Here is a 23,565-nt window from a genome sequence, read left to right as displayed (position 1 = left end):
TATTCATCGATTTAAGACTAAATTAAGTACTAAATAGATAAAAAGACAAGAATATGTTAACATATATAGGTACATACTCACTTGTTATAATAAAGAAAATTTTGTCGATATTCCTCTGCAAATTCCTTCGATTTGAAATTTTCAAGCATCAATGGCGTCGGTTGCATGCCGGTAGCGTCCCTTCCAGACAAATTGCAGCAACCAGTCTGTAACAGCAATAAAACACAAATCACGATCAGATGCATTAAAATATATGTATTATACCTTAATTAAGCAATAACTGAGCTCGAAATATGTTATATGATGTTACAAATATCGTTTAGAGAAACGATTCATGCCGATTAGACATGGAAGAAACTAATTCAACATTTTTCGAGAATCCGACTAAATTTGTTATAGAAACGTATTAATATTGTATGAAGACACCGATGGAAAACGACAAAGCGTAATAATACCAAATAGATACGTTTAGAAATAAAAAATACGTACCTAATTAGACCTGAAAGTGTCAACGCACCTCATCCCACGAATTTTCAACAACGAATGATGAATAGGTCAAGACACGTTTACCGCGCGAATTACTGGGTAGGGAGTAGAGTGGGGAATCAGGTGGTCCAACGTCTCGATTCTCGGTGTGTATTTACGAAGAGAGGTTAAACCTTATAACTCGAATAACTGAAAATAAATAAATTAAATACAGAAAATAAATAAAACAAATACAGAAAGATACTAGACAAACAATTAATTACTGATTTATTGTCGATATACTTTCGTGACGTCACAATGCGAAGCAGCCAATCATTGACACTGTTTCAACATGGAATATCGATCTGTTGCACGATACGTAAGTAACTAGATCGATTGAAATATATTAATTTTAACCATAGAAAGTATTAACTTTCAATCTGAATTTCAAACAGTTTCTCATATAAATGTTCCTTCTGTTTATAATGTATTTTCTAAAGTTATTTATTTTAATTCTCACTAGATTTACTAGAAACACGAACTGTGCAGACGAAAGCACAGACAATGTATAAAATGTAGATGCGTAAAACAAGAGTTTTTCGTGTCACGCGGACAAGAAATATATAAGCCCTGCTCCAAGGTGAAGTCGAGTGGCCGGCGGCGGAAAATGTAAACAAAAACTGATGGATCTGTCGAAATACAACACGTATATCGAGTTACTGTTCGCGTCTTCGGCATGCTAGGAGTGGTGAGAACAAAAATACTTTTAAAAGATCTTCTAGAATGCTCAAGAAATAAGTACAGGCAAGTAATAAACTAGAACAGCCATTTAGTGGGAGTCAGTATCCTGTGACGTAAAGTACAAACAACATGAAAAATTAATGTTTTTGGTTATTCTATTCATAGTTTTTGTCTGCTGTTGTTGCATTCACAAAATTTAATAAAACAAATATCTTTAGAAAATGTATTATACACAAAAGGATAGTTAATATTTACACATTATATGTTTGCATAATTAAAATTAATACATTTCAATCGACCTAGTTACTTACGTATCGCATAACAGATCGATATCCGATATTCTAGCACTGTCAAAGAAACAATGTTTCACATTGTGACGTCACGAAAATATTATGGTAATAAGACATTAATTAATTAATGGCTTGCCTAGATCCTTTATGTATTTATTTTACAGCCGTAGTTTGTACGTAGGGTCTCCTCGATCACGCGCAAGGACTACATTATTCGAGGTATAAGATTTAACCTTTCTTTCAGAAATAAACATCGAGAATCGAAATGTTGAACTACCTGACTACCTAACCCCACTCCCTACCTAGTAATTCGTCCGGTAAACGTGTCCAGACCTGTTCGTCATTCATTGTTTGGAAATTCGTGTGATGAGGCGCGTTGATACTTTCAGGTCTAATTAGGTACGTATTTTTTATTTCTAAACGTATCTATTTGGTATTATTACGCTTCGTCGCTTTCCATCGGTGTCTTCATACAATATTAATATGTTTCTATAACAAATTTAGTCGGAATCTCGAAAAATGTTGAATTAGTTTCTTCTATGTCTAATCGGCATGAATCGTTTCTCTAAACGATATTTGTAATATCATATAACATATTTCGAGAACATAGGAATACACGTCGCCTCGATGGTCGTGTGACCCTAACCTTAATTAGACTGCGGATTTTTACATCGAGATTTATAACCTCGGATGTCCTACCTCTCACAGATTTGAGAACGTTCTTGCACTTTATAACAATCAGAGTTAAACGAAGCGAATGAGAGAGAAAATGGGTCGTGGTTAAATGTTGCGAATAATTGAATAAAGGTTAAAGTGGTAGCGTTTCCATGAAATTAAAGGGAATTTGTGCAAGTTTGCAATGCGACAAACACACTGTCTTCGTGTTTTATTAAACGTTTACGTACGTTCAATTGTAGATTGAAATTGTTTACTTATTTTTCTTTTTTCAACAGAAATTTGAATGCATATAAATAAGTTTAAAAAGAAAGTGTTTATGATATATTAATGTATCTGCACTTTTATAGATTTTCATTAATATACCGAACATTTGGCAACTCAATGCACATAGATTTGAATAGATTTTTTTTTTAACAAAAAGATTGATTTCATATGAGCTTTTTATGAAATATTTATTATGTTTTATTACTATTAATAAACTTATTTAATATGTTTTATTATTCGATGTTAGTGATTCGAAGATCAATTTCTGTGACATTCGATGTTGACAAATTAGGAAATCGATTCTTTCTTCTGAAAATTAAATTTTGTGCTCGATTCTTTTTCAACCTCGTGTTTAGGACAATAAAAGGGAAACCCCCTATTATTCAAATCTATATCATGACAAATAAAACGAACTCAACTCTTTTTGTTCTAAAGACGTCCGTTTTTTATAGAAGAACTATCAAAGTTCTATTGCGTCAATGGCAGTAAACATTATATATTGAAAGAAGTGCAATAAGGATCGCAATAAAAATTGGAAATTCGGTGTATTTTAGTTTGGTCGTCCATTTCTGGAACGTTTCACCCTGTCAGACGCGTACCAGCCCCTTTGGCGAAAATGCAACCAATAAGCGACTCTGTTTAGTGGCGCAGAATCCGCAGAATTCACCCCGTGTTGCGGCAACCAGCCTCGATTGGCGCGACATGATCCAATCAGAGTTCGTCTATTATTGATCCAGGAGGGTAGATTGTTGAAACTTTTTTATTGGCGAAGTTGTAAAGTGTTTTATGGCCAATGCAGAACTACCGACGGTGTTATGTGATGACCATGAGTTATTACAATTGCCGGGAAGCTTTTGCGAATTAATGGACAGGATTTGCTGAAATGACTGGCGGTATGGTTATTATCATTTTCCATTTCGTGGTGCTCGGTGAACTTGGCTTTCTGCATCGCGCAGTTCAAATAATTGTAATTTTCATAGAACAGAACGTATTTAACTGCTGGAAGGTCTCTTGTTGGACTTTTGTATGCAACGTTTCACAAGTACCTTCGACTACTTACAAGCAAATATTTACGCATTAACAGTTTTGGTTCCAAATGTGTCCTATAAAGTAAACTAATGTAGTATTTCTATTCTGTTAAAACCCCAGTCTTCATGGTAAGATGTTGAATTTCATTATATACCACAACCAACAGAACACAAATTCATAACGTAATACAACATTTCAATCAAAAAATTCTCCACCACAATACGTATAGAAAACAACAAATTATAATAGCCAGACACCCCAAAAATACTCACATTTTTACTCATATAGTTTGCGTAGGATGAGATTGTTATCATAACGAAGTGGATATTCGTCGGAAGGGTGAAGAATGAAAAAATATTCTCCCTTAAAATAACAGTTTAGAGAAAAATTACTACCACTTTGCTGTCTAAGCAAAAGGTGAAGCAACCCTCGCTGTGACATAATGGCGTACTAGCCCCATTAGCATGATAAACTCGACAAAAAGTGCGCAGGGGATAAGAAAATATCTTAAATATTCGCATAAGTATAATAGAATTTGTTTTACTGCAGAAAACTTTTATCGAAATCTACTTTTTAGACGAATAATCTAGAATTGAGCTGAAACATTTTAAATTATATACTTATTTTATTTTCTCTTTCTTTGAATGAACTTTGCCCAACTTTGATAGATTGACAATTTCCTCAAAAGGTTCCATTTAAGAGGAAAAAATAATTTTATTAAACCATACTTTCAACCCTCCATAGCAGTATAACCCCTTAATAAATCGCAGAATAACATTCACGCAACGGGCTGCACAATTTAATATCCAGTCGAGTCCTAGACGTAGATGAATAAAATTAGGGGTTTGTTGCAAGGGATTTGATCCTACCACGAGGACCGATAACACGATCTCGACAAAACGCCGTGGAACCCCGGCGAATATGACTTTCAATCGGGTCGCCCCAAAAGTGCGTCGAGCTTTTAATCAATCGAATCGATATACGCGTTTCAGCGATTCGATCAGCCAAATCGCTCGTGGAATTACGTCCCCACCGATGGTAAATCATCCTCCTCCATAAGACCGGTTACATAAATCTCACTCGCCGGGTATTGGTCCACATTTACACCGCGGCGTCCGTATATCTATATGAATCTATTAGAAGATAACCACCTCCACCCTCGCAGATGTACATCGGCGATAGAATGTATTTCGATTTGTCACAGCCAGTACACAGTGCATCCGCTCGAACAAGTCGCACTATCGATGATTGGACACGCAAAAGCGAGTTTCTGATTTATTGGAGCGACGCACGTGACGTGATTTCTCGGACGAGAGAAATTCAAATTAAACCGACTCGCGTGACCTTACCTGTATTTTCGTCGTTAACATTAATACCAATGAGCTTAATAAAAGTATCCACGGTTTTCCACACGTTTCGCTATATTTTCTTCCTTGCTTTCGCGTAGGTGAGAATTAACATAATTAGTTGCGACAACGCGAAGACTAATTGATACTTATGTTGCAATCTGATATGTGCATATTTGCTAATTTGCTCGATTTATTTGACCAAAGAATTTCTGGTTCCTTCTTTGCTTTGTTGCATGAAATAATTCATTCACTGTAATTGGTTATTAACGCTTTATAATAAGTTACTGATACTTCATACTTATTTGCATTTTAGTAATTGAATTTACCGTATATAAATGTAGCAATATTTAATTTAAATTGCTTATCAATGTGTGCCTAATAAAATTGTGTAAAATAATATTATTATTTCTAATGAAATTGTATGTTTATTAATAGGATAATATGTACATTGCTTCTATCGGCTGACCCGTGATCTATTATAATTATCTGGTAGCCTAGTTCGTTTACAATTTTTTCATGGACAAAGTTTGACCTATATGTAATGAACAGTATGCATTTAGTTTATCGTGAGCTTTGTTAAACGTAGGAACGAGTAAAACTTGTATGATGTTTTCAACTTGTGTAATTCGGTGTAGTTATAGTGCAAGACAAAAGTTGTTCAAGCGTTATCAACATGTAATGTGCAATACAGGATTATTTATAATCTTATGGACTAGTTAATTATTGCTGGTAAAGTATAGAGCTGATAATTAAAATATCCAGTACTAGTCTACTAGAAATATTTATAGACTTTTTAGACTGCAGAGTATTGAAATAATTAAATGAATGCTGATCGAAATACTTTTCAAATTTTTTATTTTATTTAGTCATTGATATTTTCAATTTATTTCATTAATATGATTACTAATAAATAGTTATATACTTTAAATTGATTGACATTTGCAATACTCTAATCATTATTTCAGACACGATAACGCAATCAAAGTTGAAAGTTCAGACGTAAACTTAGCCACAGCGATTTTTCGAAAAATTATAAACAATTTTGTTTTGAGTTTATAAATAAATGTGAAGACAAGGGCTTCCTGTGTTTCAGTTGACGCGTGACTATGCATAAATAACAATGATCTTGCACATTTTCTTTTGATTTCGAGAAAAAAAATATGTCTACGGTAAAGACAAAAAATTGATCTCCCTCGGTATCAAAAGACCGACAGAACTTTGCTTGTCAAGGTTCACGGCGCAAGGAACAATAAAAATTTATTCTACAAAAAAGAGCATCGCGGATGATGACATTTATAATCTTTTGCGAGGAGCATAGATCAACGATGTTTTTGCTTGGCTTAGAGGGGTGTCTGACGACGTTGAATTCGATTTTAATTATTATTAATTGTCTTCAGTCACCGAGAGGGGTTCGCAGATCTTATTTCCATCCGTTGCTTTTAAGTTAATGCTCGTTGTCCCTAATTAATTTTTAATCCAAGTGGATTTCAAAATAATTTTAACGGTAAAGACATAATTACATTATTCGATACAATTAAATTACATCAGTTTACACGTCATACTTCTTTGAAACTTACAACAACATCGTTATAAAATTTAACTCTTTCGTAATATCATAACAAAATGGAGTAATTATATACTAAGATAAAATATTACTCACTATTAATACTAGTCTCTATTACAAAAGAATGAGAAAAGATATTATTCTAACAATCTCCGCATATAGTACTTCTGAAAATTAGTAAAAAACAAATGCTAGACATAGGCGTGTTAATTTTGAATGCACAACAAAAACATTGAAATTATTTTCACTAAAAAATTGCAAATGCTTTATATTTCGTAGCGTCTCAAAAAAATTCAAGTATACATTTTTAATCTTTAAAATCTATAGTGCTCAACGAGCTGTTGACGTTTTGTTGCAGGAAACGAACCGTCGCAAGCAGGAATGCACGCACAACTGATTCCGTAAATGAACAAACGAAGAATAAAAAAGGAGTAGAGACCACTTAAGAAAAGAGTATCGAAGCACTTAGACGGTAATCTGTCGAGTGTCCTCTTTATTTGGCTCTATCAGGGGTGGTTTGTATACACTGGCCGAAGCAACCCTTGTGGGGCGTATCCTCTGCATCTCGCCGCAAGGGTAAGTAACTTTTGTCTCTCTTGGATACGAGATTCTCTCGGCGGGGGGCTTTCACGGGAATTTCGGTGCACGTAGATGGACGCAGGGCACTCAGAACGGTCAGTTTATGTGGTTTCTGGGTATTTATGGGGTGCAAGAACGACCGAGGGACGAACGTCACTGCTGCCGGCTATATATCGTACAAATTGGACGCGGAACTCGTGAAAATGCGAGGCAATGACGTGATTGAATTTCCGCTATTCGTTTATGTTCATTCTGTCGTGTCTTCGAATCCTCCTGAATTTAATGTATTCGAAGACATACTTCTTTTCTGATCTCTGTTTAAGAGGGGGTTACTGGTGAACTATTCAAATTGCTCGTAAACTAGTCGTTCCATTGAAAAATGTTTCACGTAGCGTGAGGCTCTATGTGTGAAAATATTTTAAGAAGCTCCAAATATTTTTTTATTCATCAGAATTCATTAATATAGATTTTACTAATTTTTCACCGACTGTATTCACTATTGGATGATCGTTTTGATCAAGTATAAACTTAATTCTTGTGCGTTGTTATTTAAAATAATTTTAGAAACCCCCAAAAATAAGGGTCGAAACGGCAATATAAATGTATGTTTTAGATAGAATTTGTTCATCGTATTTTTCGGTATTATCGACGCATTGGAGACATTTAATGTCATATTTTATGCGCTTCGCCCTATATGTTGCGCCAGGGTGCACCGTACACGAGGTACTTGTAATTTAATATTCGCACCCCGTGGACGTGTTCATTACTTAAGTCCACACCCGGCGCGATGCATCCCTTTGGTCGTATATCCATGATCATTCTACCAGGACTAATGCACCGTGTGGCCAAATGTTCGATGCGATTTAAATGCTGGGGGGTATTTAAGTATCCCGTCTACGGTAGTTAACACCCTCGATACGGTTTGCAAGAGAAGAGGCCCTTTCTCCTGCGCCTCCAGAGGCTTGTTAACCGATAATTTAGTCGATATCTATGCCCGCCAGGTTTTTCCGCGTTTATATCAAATCATTTCCGCTACGCACGCTTCCGTTGAACTATTATAATTTGCATATGCTAATAGAATGGTTGGCTAAGTTAAAAACTGAATCAGTATATGTATATCTCGATTCACTTTTAAAATACAACTAGAGGTTAAAAAAATTAAAATTTCATTGTAGGAAAGAGGAGTAAAGAAAATAAAAATGTTAAGTGCATATAACAGAATGTTTGATTGAGAAAACACTGTGAAAACTTTATAGATTTTTATTCATCGTCAGATCTTACATATCAAATTACATCTTATTCTAAGTAACTTGCTATATAATGTACTTTTACAAGACAGCAATTTTTCTTTTAATAAAGTAGTATGTATATTTAAGATTGCTCTAACGTTAAATATTATAAGAGTTCAAAGAATTATTTTTAATTTTTATAAAGAGAATTAAGGTAGGTAATATTTTACTTTGGTGATCACTCGGGGAATTCATCGTGTTAAAACATTTGACACGTAATGCACGATAGGGGTTAATTTAACAAGCTATATTACGTGAGACACGTGCGCCAATTCGAGTTTATAATTTTAATGGCGTGCAAAGAAATGACGCGACAATTCTCGCTGATTTAATTAACCCCAGGGGTTCTATTTCGTGTAACGTTCCGAATAACGCGTCCACAACCTATCGAGGCTATGGTACGAAACAATGAACAGCTATGTTTAATTCAGTGTGTTACATCTAACTACCGTGACACAGTTAAATATATATTTTATACACGCTTTGTACGCAGTTAAGAATATGTGATGTATTGCATCTTCTTATAGGATAGACATCAAATTTATAAATTTGAATATTGTTTAGTCGAAAGGGTCAATTAAATTTATTTTGTGAGAAATATTACAGACGAATATGTTCACAGTATTCTTCTTTATAAAATACATGAAGCCTTAACGTTACAATTTTTAAAATTCAGAAACCAATTTCGTTTTTAATTATTTTGTTTCTAATCAAGAATCTCGGAAATAAATTTAAAAAAATGCTGTTTGTTTTAATTTTACATAATTTGTTATTATTAAAAGTGGTATAAATCCATTTGTAGCTTTAGAATTCAACAAGTTTATAGTCTAAAAAACAATACCTGAATTTATTAACGTTCGTCAATATTTCTAAGTCGATTCAAACGCAAACCCTTAAATACCTCGATGTACAAAAAGTGGACTAGTACCATTTTCAGAAACAACGGCTCAATTGTTATTTGCTTAGAATTTTCCAGATCAACGAGAAAATCTGAATCCAACGTATTGAAATTACTTGCATCCTGGAGAAGAACGGAATTGATGAAAATTAATTACTCGTAACGGGGATATTTACGACGCCAGCGAGCTGTCTACCGGGGCAGAGCCGTTCGAATTAATTACACTTCGACGCGATTTTTCTCTGTCCTGGGAAAGCCATCGGGGAAAGAGAGATTCGAGGGAGGCTCCTTGGCCTCCACGGTTCTCCGAGTTTTGTTGCTCGCCGGAGTGGTGCCCCGTCGCGCTTCCGGCATCCGGTTCCGCTGGCAATTTTTATACGGATGCCGGCCGACCGGGAGAAAAGGGAGCGATGATTCTACGGAATCTGAAAAGTCAGTCGAGCGAAAACGACGGGCGCACGGTCGAAAAGGGCGAACGGAGTTCGAGGGAAGAAACAGTTATTGCGCAGATCGGTTGGGGGAGTCGAAACGTCGGTGATACGTCCTCGTATCCGCTTTGACGAACCGAGAATCACGACGTGTCATTTGTCAACGAAACGCACGTGCCGGCTCGCACGAGTTTTTCCGGAAATTCGCCATTTGTTGGCAGAAAGTAAGCGACGGGACTTGGAAGAGTCGTCGGCTGCCTCCGCCCGGAAATCTCCATACTAATCGTTATCGTGGAAAGTAAGCTTAACCTTTCACCACAGATAACAAATTCATTATTTTCGATTAATAACAATCATAACTTCGTAACTGATATGTTCCAAAACTGACCGTACATCTGATACTCTTTTCATTTTGAATTCTTTTTGCGTAAAGGAACACTTTATTTGAATCATAGTTACTAACGATCTATGACAATGTATTTTAACTTCAAATCTGTCTGCTATTTCTCAAAACACGATACTGTACGTAATGCAAGTTTTTTAGCGAACGTTCAAAACCATTTATCACTTTTTCGTGACCTGCTTTCATTTTGAGCACTGTAGGAAATACAATCGCGCATATAAAGTATATACCCATTTATTACGCGAATTCTATATTGCGTAATAAAGGCTTAAATTATTTTTAAAAACTTTTTTTATGGTCTTCGTTACAATAGTACATTTCGAGAATGAACAATCATTAATGCATAAAAACAAGTACACAAATGTATTCATAAATATCCGTGGAAAATTTTAAATCACCTTAGAATCGTAATTTATTTTCTTCCAAGCTATAAAATTTGACTGTTTTATGCCAAGTAGCGAAGTAATATAAAATCAACGAAGAGTACTGAAAAGAACTGAAAGACTGAGCCGAGTATATTAAAAAATTCTGTCATTAAAAGCCTGGAGACGTCACGTTGTAAATTATGACCCCGCTTCCGGGAGGAGAGACTTCGGTAAAGATCTACGCATTAATTCCTTTCAAATTTACGATTCGTCGTCCCCGCGTTAGACATGGGTGACTTTTTATGGTGATTTCGATAGCTGCACGCTTCGTTCTTGCTCTCGGTACGCATCCCCCATGTATACGATCGAGAATTTGTCAAATCATCCTTGATTGCACTCGCAAGGGTTCGTCCCATTGTGTTCTTTTAGGGGCTCATGATGTATCTGCATTCCCTTTCTTCCGTCGGCGAGAGAATCGTAAACTATATGAGGTAGAAATATCTAAATACGAATGAATTTTGTTGCCCGAATATTATCGTCTTTTGTGTTGAATTTGTAGAGGGGAAAGTGTTTCGTGAAATTTTTCTCGGAAAAATTCTATCGCTTATAGCAGTGGTTCTTAATCTTTTTCTTCCATGGAACCGTGGATTCTTTCCATTACAATATTTTCTTAAGCATTAGTTCTAAGATCAATGAATTTATCCTTCGATAGAATTTATATTAGACGGGAAGGTATCGTGGATCCACGTGTTCCAGATGTTTGCAAAATTTGTTTTCCAAAAAGGACGATATTAGAGAATTTTATCAGCATTCGAAAGTTTCCGCGAACCTCTACGCTTCTCTTTTATATTAGCAGCTCAGCTAAGAAAGTTTGTAATTTTTCTGTACAAGGCATAGTTCAGGACATTGAAAGACTTATTTTTGGACAGAAACCCAAAAGGAGGGCTTCACAAATAAGACGTCCGATCTATGCGTTCCATCGAACTTATTTGCATACCCTTGAAAATATTTTGCAAATAGGTTAAGATAAATGAGACTCTGAACCGAAAACACTTTTCGGAAGAAGCATTTGTTCCTCGCCCCTGCAAAATACGAACTTCTATCTTATCTGAATATCTGGAGTAATAGATGTTGGCGGGGTAACCATGGTCGGGGTTGAGAAAGATCGAAACCTTTCAGAAAAATGAATTTATTCGTGGATTTATGTCCGCAACTTGCCGTCATCTTGCTCATAAATCATCCCGATCGAGAATACAGATGAATCTACAGAATGGGATGCGAAGAAACACCCCTTCGCACGGTTTTGGCAAGTTTTCCCTACGTATTTGATTCTTCTCGATTCTTTGCCAACGCTTAATCTCACGGTATTACTAAGCTAAAATTCGTGTCGAGAGAGAATTATGACGTTGTCCAAAGGACAAATGTATTTTCTATCTGGAAGAAAATTTCCTTACGGTTTGAAACGAAATTTATTTTTTTTTGGGTAAATACGAGGACCAGAAATGAAAATTTATAAGAGGCTAAATGCAGATAATTAAATATAATAGAACAGCAGTAATGCTTTAGCAATTGAATGCTTCGAAGAAATTATTTTTAGAGAAATGGTTTAGACAAAGATTGAAATTAATTACTTTTCTCATAGATGAACTCATAGAGTTAACTTTGGTTTTGTAAACAGATTCATATTAATAATTTACGTTTAATAGTGAATATATTAAGTCATATATAAGAGTTGTTATTGCAACGATCAATATAAACTTACGCGATAATTGCGATAACGATAGAGAGAGTAATGAAAGAGTTAGCGAGCAAAGCGAAATTCGTCGAGAGCTTTCGGGACGAATCCGTGGGATGGAAGTCAGACATTGGCTCCAGACCCCCTGGCGCCGTCGCGACGCTTCCAAGCTTTTGGCAAAACACATCCTATCCCGTCGTATTCCGGAGCGGGAGCCTAGTTTTTTTATAGCCACCGTCAGGACGACCCCCGGTTTCAGGCTCCCGAAGATCCCCCATAAAATCTCGTCTCTTCTTCGTGTTGTCCTTAACTTCCCTATCTGTTGCTGGATCCTTCTCTGAGGAATACTTCTCTTCCTCGCAAGGAATACTACCGCCTTGATAGGGGAAACATGATTCTTCTTCTGGAGCAAGAATTACCCAGCACACGCTAATCTAAGAGATTAGTTTCAAATTATACAACACTGGTCCAAACTTGTATTCTAATCTGGTCTAGGCGGAGTTCGAAACATAGATTTTTGAATCTTAATATTTTCTTAAGATTCAGGATCTAACCACGACCGATGAAACTGATATTTATGAAAATTCTAACGTTATGGATTTACTAATTTCACGCCCAGAGTATCACGCTTCTCGAGTATCGACGAAACGAAAGTATGGATATTTATGCTTGCAGTTATTCCAGTTCGAACGACGAGCATTATCCTTGCAGACGCTGGTTCAAGCAGTTGATTCATCGGTTACGACTTCCATGTATCCACCTCGAGAGATATCAATCCGATTCGGTAGTCGATATCGTTCCTCTCCGATATAATGGAGAAACTTTCTAGAACGCAGGAGTGCGTGCACGATTCGATGACAGGGCGCAACGCGAATAGCGAATAGGACAAAGGGGGCGATAAACTTGTCTAGAGAGAAAGAAGGGAAATTGTTGGAACGAGCCATCGGGGGTTGCTCCTATATTTATTGTCGTGCAAGGGTGGAGCAACGGCAGTATCTCTCCGTTTGTTCCAAAAACGAGTCGTCGAGATCTTCTGACAAATGATCAACTGACTCGTTCGTGCATCTACGAATTACTTCGAGAAGTTGATCAAGTCGATACGATCTTCGAATATTGGCATTTATATTTTTCGTTGTGAAAAGCAATCCGGATCCTCACTCGAGATACGATTGGAAATACTGCATTAATTAAATAGAATAACATGCTAGAAGTTCTAATAGAAATAAAAGACATATCCAAGATGAAGAAGGAATACAAGTAATTTCGTAATAATTACTCTATGCTGAGTATTTTAGAACAAGTTTCGAAATTTGAATAATTAGTTGTAGATACTATTCTGCAGATTAATTGTGAAATTAATATAGCGAGTGTAATGTATAATAAAGTAGAAGAGACATAAAATATAGATAACGAAACGAAAAACCAGGAAGATTAAAAGATCTAACACTTTTCAATTGAACAATCGAAAAATTTAACTTCTAAAGAACTTCTAATAAATAAATTTGGACATTATTTCTACAAGTAATGTTTACCTTTGTGATTTACACGTTCTTACGAACAATTTTTAATAGTTTTAGTACTTGTTAACGAAAGTACCGAGTTATCATTGCAATATAAGCGGTGCTTGCTCCATCTTGGAGTTCCCGAAGGAAACGGATGATAAGGTAGCTCGGGGCAACGTTTTCCCGCAGGAGGGAATGCTTGTTCCTCGTAGGGTAAAAAAGACGAAACTTATGAAAATTGAATTACGACCGTGGTTCTGGCAACTGTCCAGTTAGAGCTTTTCCTTCTTACGTTAGAAGCACAAGATTTATTTCATGCTGTTCATCGTCGAACACGATGTTGCCTTTCCCTAGTTTCCAAAAGCTTTAACTAGTATTATTACATTAACATACTTTGATAGTACAATGGGACCTCGATAATTGCAAGACAAGGAAATCTAACATTCTTGCAAGTATCGAAGTAACCAATTTAGTAGCAAGCAAAACTTGCACAGTATATCTTTATTACTTATTACTATTTGTTCATTCCACCTCCAATTTTATTCTTTCTTAAGCGATCGTCTCTTCCATTTGTCAACGTGATGCAACAAACGAGGTTTTTGTATAAATATCGAGGTTACATATATCGAGGCGTTTCTACATTAGTATGGGTGGAGACGGATAGTTACAATATAGAATCTGCGTGATGTAACAAAACAGCTCATTAAAACTCTAATGCTGCTACGATGACGGAGGAAAACTAGTTGTCGAAATTTTGGCAACGTTCGGTTGACCTCTTTTTCATTCTGCTTGGCGCATGTCATTAACTGGACCACAGTCACGTTCCTTTCATTGAATTTTGGAGCATTGTGTCTTTGAAAAGAATTTACAAGTATAGACGCGAAAGTTATATCAATTTCCATTCTTTTAATTCTGTCACAAACTACGATCTAACAGTAGAAAATAAAAATTTAAAGCAGCCTACAGAACACCCACAATATATTTTATTTTTAAAAATGTTTTTAGATTGTACAATCGGGTTTCTCTGATCATAACAATTTTATTGACTCGCGTATCTGAACTCGAATCAAGTTCGCTCCAGTTCAATCATTCCAGATGACTCCGATTCGCTTATCGGTATTCAAATTTGTTTAATTATTCGAGCGATACTGATGTTAAGTTATGTACATCTTATTGTGGGACACTCTATATGATAAATGTTTCGTATCGTATGTACAGTATATACGTTAAAGAGAGTTAAATGGTAGAAAATTGTCGTTGCGCCGCGACAGGTGTGAAAATCGTACAATTGCATGTCGAACTAGACAGGGAAACGCGATTGAACTTTTCACCGTGAGCGGTGTGATTGAAAAATCCCACAAACGCACGTGTTGTCCTCGGCGTGTTAAAATGCAGGCCGCGACCACCTACTGCACCCGTTCGATCGGTATATCGAGCATCGCCCACGCTTCGCGTATTATGCACAGGTGCATACTCTCTACACCGAGACCGTAGAAAAACTGCCCACGTTCGAGAAGAACGATCAACGCCTTCTTATCTGCCTCCGACGCGCACGGAATGCGAGGAATGCGCAAATCTTAGGCTGAATTCACACTGTCGGTCGTGGAAACGCACGTCAAAACATTTTTCAATCGAGCTCGGATCGTGGCATTCAAACTGTTTGTTATCGTTCCGTCTAGTCGTTATTAGATGAATCATAAATCGAATCGGTCCAACTCGATAACAGAAATAGATATTTGCTAAACGAACCAAATGCAGTTTATAAGTGGACAGATTAAAGTAAATCTCAAGGGAAGTGTGCCAAATTTAAATGCTAAAGTTCTTTCGCAAATTGATAAACAAATATTAGTGAAGAGAGATCGTCGAACTCTACACAGATAGAGATACTGTGAGAGTTATGTGAAAAACGTCTTATATCTTAAAAGCAAATAAACACAAACGTTTAGAATTTACTAAAGCATACGTGAATTGAATATTATTATCTACTATTTATACGAGTGTACTTCATATTAGCAAAATACACGTATTTCTTCATTTTCATGTATGTATGTACAGGGTGTTCGGCCACTCCTGGGAAAAATTTTAATGGGAGATTCTAAAGGACAAAATAAGACGAAAATTAAGAATAGTAATTTATCGATGGACGCTTCGTTTAAAAGTTATTAACGTTTAAAGTTCCGCCCGTATTGAATTTCTTTCTAGAAAGTGGGTAGGATTTCGAGGGTATGTCTAATGACCAAAACTAATTGTAATTGACCCCCGTAATCGAAAATAATTTTTCCAGAACGATTTGAAATCTTTTAATTTAATTTTTTAATAACTTTTTAATGAAGCCTCAGTCAAGAAATTGATATTCTTGATTTTCGTCTTATTTTGGCCTTTAGAATCTCCCATTCAAAATTTTTCTCAGGGGTGGCCGAGCACCCTGTATATTGTTTCTCTGTAAATTATAATTTAGTACTCACAAATTTAAAAAATGCAGTATTTTTGTTCGGAAATATTTATTCTTATAGTTATTTTCCGTAGAAAGGATGTAGTAGTTTATTATAATACATCCCATCTATTACCTAACATCTATCGAAGATTATTCCGACGGACGACTGTCCGACGATTAGTGTGAATCCAGCTTCACGTGTCCCAGTGGGCGGTTTTAAATTAAAGAAACAATGTCGCATTCTAATCGTTGGTCCCTTGGTTTACTATTTACGGATTGTATCAATTCGAAGCATCAACCGCCGCGAATCATCGCCGCGCTACAAGGAAATTGATGACCACTTCCTTCCAGCTGAGATAAATGCCGGAAGAGCATCGTGTGTCACACTTCTATGCATAACACTTTGCTCGAATTGAATCGCAACGTTATATAATAATGTAACTGTGAAATGCGAAGAGAGTAGTTTTGGGACGCGAGACAGAGAAAGTTGAATCCGTGTAGAGATAGTTCTACATGAGCATTTCAGTCGTAGATATACTAGTGAACACGACAAGCAGTTAAATTGAATAAAGTGTTAAGTGGCAAGGGATGACCTTGGAAGATTAAAAGCGAAGTCGAAGTTACAATGAATAATTGTTGATGAGTGAACATCTGTGTTCAGTGTTTCTTCTGTGAATAATTAATCTCAAAGGCATGTGTATAGTCTTTTAGATAGTTAAGGTAAGTAGTTCCATTTGTTGCAACTACATAAGAAAACTTTGGTCTTTTCAGTTAGTATATGAGATCAGTTTTTAAATATCATTAAATTGAAAGTTTGTAACAAAATTGTATTGAAGGTTACTGTTGATTTAGATATTTTCTATTGGTCTCCTTTTTGTAATTTTGTAGAAATTATCATTTCTTGTTGGTTAGGTTATTGGGCCAGTCATTGCACATTTTATTTAATTTTATTTCCAATTTGTTTGAATGATTTTGTACTTTTCTTTTACTGTTTCGTAAACTTTTCAATCTACAATCGAACAGCCTTAATTTTCTAACTTTTCGAAAATCCTCGTACCCCAAGGGCGATGATATCTTAAAAAAGTATATTTATATTTAATAAACGAACGAAAAACAAATTTAAATTCGGTCAAAGGAAAGTTCAAAAATATACTTTTACATATTTCGTCTCCCCTTTCGTAAGCCTTCTTGATCCGCCCCTGTCGTCTCGTATACACTATAAACTGCTGACGATAGTAAAAATTAACAATGACATTGATTCTATTTTTTGAATCTGTCTAACTCGTACAATACGCAGGCTGTTTTCTAGTTATATGGAGTAACGTTGCTACATCTCACGCTACGCGCTAAGAATTCAGTACGTGTCGTCTAAAAGTGCTACAAAACTCATTGGCGCAAAAACGAACACCTCTTCGGCGATGTAAATATGTGACTAAAGCGATAACAAAAAAAGTGATGTCATCGATGTGTTCATAGACTCCCGAGAACCGTTTTCTATATTTCACGAGCATCGTTACTCAGCGAGTTAAATCTGTAGAGGAACAAATTATATATTATGTTTCCATCGCTACGAATTTTGAATACTATTTTATGGAATTACGATACAGAGCGAGCGAGTAGCGTAAAGCGCGTTACATCATTGCGTACTACGAAACGTACAAGTTCTGAATGGAGACTGGCATGACCAAATTTGGTGCGGTCTCGATTCCGTGCACGACGCTCGCTGTATTTCGATGTTTTTCGAAGAACAACTTCAGCGACGTTACTCTGCAGGGGTTTACGTTTCTTTCACGAGTCTTTTATAACAATTTTTAACGACGTCCAGAACATTTTTAATTGTTTTCGTGCGATCTTTAATTTTCGAGGCGCTGGGGAAACGGGAATCGCTTGAGACTCACGTTTATATATAATATTTTTTTATCATCACGCGTGGGTTTTGAATCATGCTATTTTTAGAAGAAAGTCTGTTTATTTGGATTAGTTATTTGCACGGAGGCAGGGAGGTATATAGCGTGCGGAGCCCTACGTGCAATTGTTATCGATTACAGTAGGGTATCGAAAATTTAAGGATTAGAAAGTGATTAAAATGGCAATAATATTACGTGAGAAAATGTTGCACGATCTCCATGCATGTATTTTCGAATTCATTTCAATTTTATTTTTGGTGGGTGTACATCAAACGACTTAAATTCACTATAATAATGAATTCAAATATTTTAGAATTGTTAATAAACTACGAAGAAACTATTCCTTTTCTCGTACATATATTGAAAACACCAACATTTACACGCATTTAATAATACAATTGCTGTAACCGTGCAAGTATTCAAGACGGATATACGAATATGAAAATATTAAAGATAACAGATAATAATTAAAATTAGCGATCTTTAAATTAAACATAATTGTATATCTATCGAATTATTTTCCATATAATTTTACAAAAAACTAATCAACGATAAGTAGTAACAATTTTGTACAATTGTTAGAGATGAAAACATCATTTTTATAACGATATAATTACTATTGTATAAACTACTACTGAAATTTAAATATTACGTACCGAAGTATTATGAACAGCTCAATGTAGAAATCACTTCGAGCATATTACAGACACGATAACACTATTTTCAATAAAAAATAGTGAAATAAGAAGTAAAAAACACTTTTTCTAGTTTCTATAAACAGAGGGGCATTCGTGGCGCCTTAATTTTTTCCTTGCGCGCGCCGTCACTGACCTTGAATGAGAGGAACGCTCGAAACTGAAACGGCGAAGTCGGAAGAGTGTTGTCGGACGTGTGGTTGTGCCCGAAGTGACAAATTGATTTTGTGCAACGAAAGACGGGTTCTTTTTCTATCTATGGATATTTTTCATGGTAAGTAGAATCATTCGATTGTCTGATAACATTATGGGGCCAACGGTCGGTGATGATGCCGCCGGTTCTATTGATTTTTCGTTGATATCCCAGTGATGGGCGTGCTGCCCTCGTTTAGACTTTTCCAATCGTTCCTATACGTTTTCTGACCGATAAATCGCATGCTCGTTGATTATTTTGTTAATTCTGCCCGATATGCACTGTCCCGTCGTCTATAACCGTATTTGTCTGGGAGTCGGTGCGGATTACAGGCGAGTTAACCTCAAAATCGTCTACCCAACGGGTGTCTCCCGAAATAGAGATGATTCACAACATCATCGTAACAATTGACAGGTCTCCGGTTTCGTAGTATTTTCTATGCATCAATTTTGCCGCACGTTTTGCATTTTGTATCGATTTTGCCAGATTTCGTGCTGGTTTAATGCGAGCTTCTGTGCGCTCCTCTCCCATTTCCATTGCGTTTCGTTAAATGCGCGACGTGCCAAAACAATAGGACCCGAGAAAATCAATAGGCAGGCTGTAAGAGGTTAAATAGGGAAACCCATCTGCTACCATCGTGCATGAGACTTTATTAAGTTTCTGCATTTGGCTGAATTCATCTCTCTTCGAACCATAGAAAATTTGTTCTGATTCTGCGTTGACGATTCAACGCGTTAACCTCTAATCCCCGACGTTTAACGTTTTATTACTTTCGAAGTTTATTTTCAGTTTCTGCGTGCGATCTGGGGTAAAATGGTTATGGGGAATTTGTTTCCTTGCGTTACAGTTTATATTTCGTTACTAACAGTTTATGATAGTTTTATAATTTTTTATTTATCTTCGTACATTCGACCACCGATTATGTTTAATTGTTATTTGATATTGTTATTTTCATTTCTTTTATTGGATAGAAGAGCTTACAGAGAGTTTCATTATCGTTTTTTGACAATTTCCGACATCTTGAAGTTGTTGATTTTTTAATAATTCTTCTTTTTACTCTTTGACGGTTATTTGAGAGATATATGTTTTCGTATACTTTCCTATAGTTTGTAATAAGAACGTAACGTGTCACATATGAGTGTTTGATTAATTCTAGTTCTTTGAAAATCGCTGAAGTGAAATTGATTCGGTTCTTTTGCGGTTTTTTAACTGACGAGTTTGTAGTGATTTTTAGCACCAAACCAAGGGTTTATTGGATTGTGGTATTCGATTAAGTTTTGGTCATTGATGATCACAAAATTACATTTCGATATTTCATGCATTTATATGCGCGGGTGCAACTGCATCGTTTCTTAAAATTGAAAACTCATTTTTAAAATGTGTAATTTCGTTAAAAAAAATTAAGAATAACAGTAATTAAATAAGAAAACTGAGTTATAAATAATTAAATAAAATCAGTGGTAATTATTGGATCATAATAATTTGTGATTTTTTTTAGAGTAATAAGATAAACTGTTTAAATGTACGTTGTTATGTGTACTATATATCTTTGTTAAGCTGTAAGTTACTAAGAATGTGTGTATATAAATATACACATACATTTGTCTCCAAGTAAAGAGGTCGAGGGATCAGTACGATTAAGAAATAAAAAGAGAAGCGTAAATCCAGTGCTACGTGGAAATTGATAAAAGAAGACTTAAATCAAAGATCGAAATGTTTATTATAAGTATTATAACTAGACTATTATTGTATGAATTGTAGGCGAACGATGCTAAAGCTAGTTTATAAATGAATTTAAAAAAAAAATAGTACAATATAAGTAAGAGTATTATCTTCATATCTGAAATATAATTTGTAAATCGAGAAAAAGGTCGATTGAATTTCGTTCGAGGGAACAGTTTCTTCGTATTTGTAGAACACTGACGAACTTGGAGTTCTTAATTCGCGCGGTGCGTGACCGATTCTCCAACGCAGATTTATTCCCATGGAATTGAGCCAGACTCACAATTTAATTATCGCTATCCACTTGGAGTCTGTTGAGAAGCCGGCTTTAAGGCTTCATTGAATTCATCCGAAGTGACGATCTTAATTTTTCTATCGGCGTGTATAAAAAACCTAAGAGAAACGAAGAAGATACCACGCTTTGAGAAAATTATTTAACAATTGTACAGCTCGTTCATCTGCATCCAAGGTGCTGAAATTTTTCGGCGAAAAAAAATTTTTCAAATCGTTCTAAAAAAATATTTTTAGTTGCGCGAGTTAATTGTAATCATTTTTGGTGAATAGACATAATCCCGAAATCCTACGCACTTTCGAGAAAAAAATTCGAGTAGCTGCTGAAATTTTTTGGCGAAAAAAAATTTTTTAAATCGTTCTAAAAAAATTATTTTCAGTTGCAGGGATCAATTACAATCATTTTTGGTTAATAGACATACCCCCGAAATCCTACTCAGTTTCGAGAAAAAAATTCCTTACCGAAAATATGATTTCTGGCCAGAAATGTCTGCCCGAATTTTCATTCAATTCTTTAAAACGTCATAACTTCTGAACGGATTGGACGATTTTAACGTTTAAAAAAGCAAACTACGCGTATTTTGGTGGAGAATATGTAAAAATTGCAAAAATATTCGAAAAGTTGGTCCTTGACCTCGAAAAATGAGAAAAACCTCATAAAAATGGTTCAATTTTCAAAAAGCCATAACTCCTACAATTGTGAATATATTTCAATGAAACTTTTTTCTGAAATAGAGCTCATGGGTACCTACAAAAAAGTATTAGACAACTTTTCTGTAGGGCGTCAAACAAAATTACTAAAAATCAAAAACGAATTTTTAAGAAAAATGGACAGGGGGTAGGTGCCTAAATTTTTCGGCGAAAACAAAAATTTTCAAATCGTTCTAAAAAAATTATTTTCCGTTGCGGGGGTTAATTACAATCATTTTTGGTGAATAGACATGCCCCTGAATTCCTACGCACTTTCGAGAAAAAAATTCCTTACCGAAAAATATAATATTATGTTTGAAAAATCATAACTCCTGAACGAATTGGAGGATTTTAATGTTTCAAAATGCAAACAACGCGTATTTTGGTGAAGGATATGTAGAAATTCTAAGAATGTTGGAAAAATTGTTCTTTAATCCCGTTACACACATTGTACGAGCGACATAAGAATCAGTTCGACGGGCAAAATTATAAACCTCTTGATTTTTATTTCCAGGTTACCAATTTTTATTCGACGATACAAACGAAACAGTATACGTCGAAGTTAGTGTAAAGCTCGTTTAATTAAAAGATAGAATCATACGTGCCTTCAACGACTTGGAATTTAAATGTAAATGTAACGCATTAGAATCGTTGGAGAACACATAATCTGGATTCATACACTCCATTGCTAGTGTTTGTAAATCAGCTGCAGGAGTCTATAGCGAGCATCTGTTAACTCGATGGTTTATCCTTTGTGGTCCGTACGTCTGACCTCGCGAAGAGACTTCGACATTCGGGTCACCAATTTGGTTCAAATTTTGCATACAGCGCACACTAGGGCAGTCCTTATTTTTGACCCCGGAATGGTTCCAATACATAAAAAAATATAGCCACTAAAACGTGATCTCGATTGGATAACGGAAAAACGTACCTCGTTGGCTTTGAGGTTTTACCTTTAAAAATCATCCATTTGCCAAGCTGTTTTATTGTTTTTCTCGTTACTGATACGCAATATTTTGTGACTTCTTATTGCAAAGATTCCTCTTGACTACCTTTTTCTATAGATTTAATTTAGAATTCGAATATTTGGCTAACGAACTCGTCGACGTAATCAGAAAATAGTGGAAATCAGAAACGATATCCGTTACAAATTGTAAAAAATAAACAACTTGTTCAATTAGTATTAAATTTTGTATTTGTGAAATCCTAAGAATAATATCTTCTTAGATGGTGTGCAGTACTTGCTTTTATACTACAATCTCTTTAATACCTGCCAGAGCGTTGACTGTACACACGTCTGGCCCCGATAAGGTAGTCTTAAGCAAGGATGAGTATGATTCTTATCTAGACAAAGATTTAGAATGATACATAAACGATAAAGAACTCGTTGAATAAAAATAAAAGTTTAAATCATAAAGTATTTTGCAACGAACAGATTAAAGTTTGCAAAATAAATTTCGACCATCTATTTGTAGCTAAGGATCACCCTAGTACATATTCTATGTTGTTCTTTCTAAAATAGTTCTAACCCCCAAAAGGTTAACCCATTCAGCCGAAATAACAAGCTAGACTCGTAGCGCATAACTTGAGCCAAAGTGCGCATCTACGAGTCGAAGAGAGATGTTATGCGATGTATCTCGTAATGTAACGATTGCACAATCTGTATCGTGCAGTTTCTTTTATTCATATATAATAGATTAAACGACAACTGCAAAATAACTGTTTCGTACATGCGTGATTTGATTAACGTATCAGTAACAACGTACATACCTCCAGTAACGTTCCTGTAAAGTGATTGCAGCTCAAAATCGATGGCGAAGTTTGGAGGGGGAGGGCACGTATCTCGTATTTGTTCAATCTCATATAGAGTTTAAAATAAACTGAGATTTACTTATGTTTTTGCTGTATATATATTTCGTTGTAATCAGTTTTCAAAATAAATGTACAAAGAGAACACCGGTGGTCGGCTAAGCAAATTCGGTTAACATGTTAACTGCCACGTGTATTCAATTAGATACACACAATGTGAGTTTAGGGCGCCGCGTGTATCAATT

The 23,565-nt window shown here is 35.6% G+C and overlaps 1 protein-coding gene across 4 annotated transcripts in view; it reads left to right on the top strand.

The window, feature by feature from the left end:
- The first annotated feature begins 18,691 nt into the window (after window positions 1-18,691).
- Window positions 18,692-23,565, top strand: part of Rhea (Talin_middle and talin-RS domain-containing protein rhea) — a 54,980-nt gene continuing 50,106 nt past the window's right edge. For all 4 annotated transcript variants that reach the window (XM_076775683.1, XM_076775679.1, XM_076775678.1 and 1 more), the window contains exon 1: window positions 18,692-18,889. In XM_076775683.1, coding sequence (XP_076631798.1) covers window positions 18,887-18,889 — 3 coding nt within the window. In that variant the 5' untranslated portion in view covers window positions 18,692-18,886. The remainder of the gene's footprint in view (window positions 18,890-23,565) is intronic.

Source organism: Colletes latitarsis, chromosome 10 (genome assembly GCF_051014445.1).
Source record: "Colletes latitarsis isolate SP2378_abdomen chromosome 10, iyColLati1, whole genome shotgun sequence".
Lineage (NCBI taxonomy): Eukaryota > Metazoa > Arthropoda > Insecta > Hymenoptera > Colletidae > Colletes > Colletes latitarsis.
Note: the sequence above shows the minus strand (reverse complement) of the source record. Positions and strands in the feature narration are given on the sequence as shown.